Source organism: Cynocephalus volans, chromosome 4 (assembly GCF_027409185.1).
Source record: "Cynocephalus volans isolate mCynVol1 chromosome 4, mCynVol1.pri, whole genome shotgun sequence".
In the NCBI taxonomy this organism is placed as follows: Eukaryota; Metazoa; Chordata; class Mammalia; order Dermoptera; family Cynocephalidae; genus Cynocephalus; species Cynocephalus volans.
Genome location: NC_084463.1, coordinates 42,685,833 through 42,690,029, shown reverse-complemented (window position 1 = coordinate 42,690,029; position 4,197 = coordinate 42,685,833). Strand labels below are relative to the sequence as shown.

The 4,197-nt window shown below is 48.5% G+C and overlaps 1 protein-coding gene across 1 annotated transcript; it reads left to right on the top strand.

The window, feature by feature from the left end:
• Nucleotides 1–415: 415 nt before the first annotated feature.
• Nucleotides 416–805, top strand: LOC134374683 (histone H3.1t-like). The gene has a single exon (XM_063092586.1). The coding sequence runs from the start codon at nt 416–418 to the stop codon at nt 803–805; it is 390 nt and encodes a 129-aa protein (XP_062948656.1).
• Nucleotides 806–4,197: the final 3,392 nt, after the last annotated feature.

Here is a 4,197-nt window from a genome sequence, read left to right as displayed (position 1 = left end):
GTTTTTCAGGATCTCATTGCTGGGGAAAATTCAACATTGTCAGTGTGCAAAGGTAGAATGTGTTGTGCTAGTTTCTGGAGGGTTCTTCATGGGCTCCAGCCATGGAGAGGAGGGAGAGAAAGGGGAGCGCTGAGACTAAATGATGGAGCCTGCAAGCGAGTGATGAGGTCCAGCGCTCTGGCTTACCCGGAACAACCCCCAACACGCAGGTGCCAGCTGTCGTGGCCAGGACTGTGAGGCGGGAATATAAAGAGAGGCCGCCCAGCATGAGCGCCTCAAGAGCCAATCAGAGCATAGCCTGCCGTCGCGCCACGCGGCGGCCAACCAATGGGAGCGCTGCGGGCTCTATAAAAGCGAGAGCGCTGAGGCGCTCAGTGCCAGTCGGAGCTGGGGTAGCGGGAGTCCCGTCACGGTCATGGATCATAGCAAGCAGGCGGTGTGGAAGTCGAACGGCGGCACGGCGCCGCGGAAACAGCTGGCCGGGAAGGGAGCCCGCAAGAGCCCACCGGCCACCAGCGGTGTGATGAAGCCGTACCGCTATCGGCCCGGCTCGGTGGCGCTGCGCGAGATTCGCCGCTACCAGAAATCCAGCGACCTGCTGGTCCGCAAACTGCCGTTCCAGCGGCTGATGCGAGAGGTCGCGCAGGGTTTCAAGACAGACCTGCGCTTTCAGATGTCGGCCATGATGGCGCTCCAGGAGGCCTGCGAGTCCTACTTGGTGGGGCTGTTTGCGGACGCCAAGCGTGTCACCATCAGGCCCAAAGACATGCAGCTGGCGCGCCGCCTCCGCGGGACGCGTTTCTAGGCTCCACGGGCGATCGCCCTGAGATCCTGTCATTCCAAAGGCTCTTTTCAGAGCCACCCGTTTGGTACAGAAAGTGGCTGTAACATGGGTTTCCGGGCATCCAGGGGGCTTCTTCCGGCGGTCGGAGCCGGTTCTGTCCCCTCTGTTCGCTTATCAATTAGGTAGGTAATAAACCTAATGAGGTGTTTGCGGTAACTCAGCCATGCCCATTAGGTTATGAGCCCCGCTAGTTGTCTGCACGAACTGGAGCATCTGTTCAGACGGCAGCCTAGTTAGGCGCGCGCTAACTCGCCCTAGTGCCAATTAGGTTGGAAGCCCAGTGTGGGCGCATTGTTAACTTGGCCCATCTGCTGTGGGGCTGGTTAGAGGCATGTGTGTTCTCACCTCATCTCCAGTTAGGCCAGAAGTCTAGAGTCACGTGTTAATAGCCTAAATGGAAGGAGCTGCTCTACCCCGGTAGTTAACTTCCTGAGCAGTGTCTGGCATGGATGGCCCACATGCCGGCACGTTGAAACAGGCTTCCCAGACCTGTAGACTGATAATCTGGGGACGAGGGGCGAGGAATCAATTTGAGGAGAAATCCTGTCACCAGGGTGGTTAGCCAGGAACCCAATAGTGGAGTTTAGGTCGGGATAACTTGAGAATGGCTGTAAGGATACGGATGTAAGAATTTTCTTTCTTTGGTACAAATTACAATTCTTCACTAAAGGTTTTATTAAATTACTGGAAGCCAGGCACTGTCTGGTGCTGAGAACACAGTAAAATCCATTCCCCACTGTCACTGGCCACTCGGTTTTCCAGGGGCTTACAGTTGAGTGAAGGAGGCTTGTATTGCATGTAGAAGCAATGATAGTAAAAAGTGCTCTTATGAATAGCAAGGGGTGTGAGTAAGAGGCTCTCAGAATGCAATAGTGGGATTTGGAAGCCTCTGAGCCCAGCCTATATCCTGCCGACTCAATTCAAACGCTATAGCAACTAAATGAGTACGCACACAATTAAAATCTCCACTTTTAGAATGTACGTAAGCTGATGACAAATCCTTGAAGGACTGTCCAGTACGCAGAGACTGTTATAAACAGAAGCAGACTAATAATATAGTACTCAAGGAAGCCTTTCCAACACACACATTTGTGTTACATCCCAGGACTGTCTGTGTGGAAGGGGCACAGCTCTGCACTAGGCAGTGTTAATTCTGAGCAGAAAGACATGGACCTGTCCAGGAAGCGCAGCAGGACTGATAAAGCCCAGCAAGGGTTTTGCGTCCAGGGGTTTGCAGGCAACATGCATGTCAGGTCCCATGTGAATCCTTGACTCAAAACCATGTGGACCCAAAGCTGGAGAGTCGTGCTGAGAACTGGGCAGGGTGGCCAAGGACAGGGATGTACCAACTGGGCCGCATGGGGATGCCCTCTCACTCTCCAGATACCATGCCACCAACTTGGTGGTGCAGAGAGAAGATGACTTGAGAAAAGCTGGAAGAGGAGAGAGCACTGAGGAGAGGCTCGGGTTCTCCCTCTTGTGATATAACTGGGGTCGCTCAGGAAATAGCTTCTAAATACAGAACAAGTAACGCTGCCCTCTGTGGTAGGAAACAATTGCTTGAATGTTTTTAAGTTAATTGTTTTCAAGTGTTTGTCATGAGAACCAATTTAGTCCCACCTGGAAAATTTGAATCATTTTTATAAAACTATGAAACTATTACAATTAGGACTGGGGCCTTTGTTGCTGTCCTGCCGGTCCTACTCATGTGGGAATAGAAAGTTGAAGTGTAGACATTTGTTCCCCTTTTACTGAATTCTGTGAGCCCCTGAATGCTACAGAGACAGCCTCAGAGTGGAGCGTTTACCAGCAGAATGCAGCGGAAACCCTGAAAATAAACAATGGAAGGAAAAGAAGGCTGGGCATCAGAGGAAAGAATACGCCACCCCAAATATGCCAGGTGGGCATGTGGATTACCTTGAGCTAAAGGCACTTAAAAAGGCACTTCTGTTTTCTTCCTGAAAGCAGGGGACGTGACTCCCATGGGAAACATGCCCCTCCTATACCAGGAGACAAGAAAGATTCTTATCACCAGAGATGGGGACTTGAGGCTGAGAAAAATACACACCTTGTTAAAATAACTTGTATCTTCGTTTAGCCTCATATAATTTAGTTACTTTTTTACAAGTCACTACTCTGCTCAACCTGGTATGTAAACACGTAGGCCGAACCACTTTGGGGGTCTTCATTTTCCAGTGAAGGTGCCCTGGTACATATAAAAATGCAATATGTATGCTTTTCTCCTGTTAATCTGTCTTATGTCGTCTTACTCTGTTTAGGTTGCTATAACAAAATACCATAGCCTGGGTGGCTTTTAACAATAGAAATTTATTTCTCACAGTTCTAAAGGCTGGAAGTCATAGATGGGGTGCCAGCAGATTTAGTTTCTCAAGGTCATTTCCTGGTTCACAGATGGCAGCTTCTTCATGTGTCCTCACATGGTGGAAGGGGTGAGGACCCTTTCTAGGGTCCCTTTCATTAGGGCACTAATCCCACTCATGAGGGCTCCACCCTCATGATCTAATCACCTCCCAAAGCCCCAGCTCCTAACCCCATCACCTTGGGGTTAGGATTTCAACATAGGGAATTCAGGGGAACACAGACATTCAGTCCGTCACAACCTGGATTTGTCTTTACATGACACAATGGACTTTCCTGACTAGGAGTCGGGGTTGAACACAGATGCCGTGACCCTGCTGTCCTGTGTCCGGGGGCCCGTCTTCCTTTCCGTTCAATGGAGCACACCATTTTTCAGGAGTGCCTGGTTCTTTCGTCTTCTCTGTAATGTTAATAACTTCATGGGGGCTGGAGGGAGCAGCAACACACTGAAAGAGTGCCACTGACCGTCACAGTGAAGGGACAGCCGCCTTGTAACTGTTTAGACTTGGCTGACATTTTCACTTCAAAATTTTATTTATTTTTAAAAAGACAATCTATAGAAATGGTATAAGATTTAAGAATTTCAAGAGTTTATATAGTGAAAATTGAATCTTTTTCAATTGGAGGGGGTTTCTCAGCCCTTAATTTTCCCTTCAGATGGAGTTTCTTGTATATTTTTCAAGAGGTGCATATACAATCATCTAATTATGACTTTTTACCGAAATGTGCATATATGTTGTCTGACCTGTCTTTTAGTAAACCTAACAGCTTACCAGGACACATAAGAGCTTTCTGATTCTCCTTAATGATTTCATAGTGTTTCCTTTTCAGGATATTAAGGCTGTTTCCAATTGTTTTACCATAAAGGAAAAATAGCATCTCAGCCCAATAACCAGGGGTCGCTAACAGAACATTAATACTGAAATCCTAGGCTGGTGCAGTATTTTAGCAAGTATTTGTTGAATATCCACATT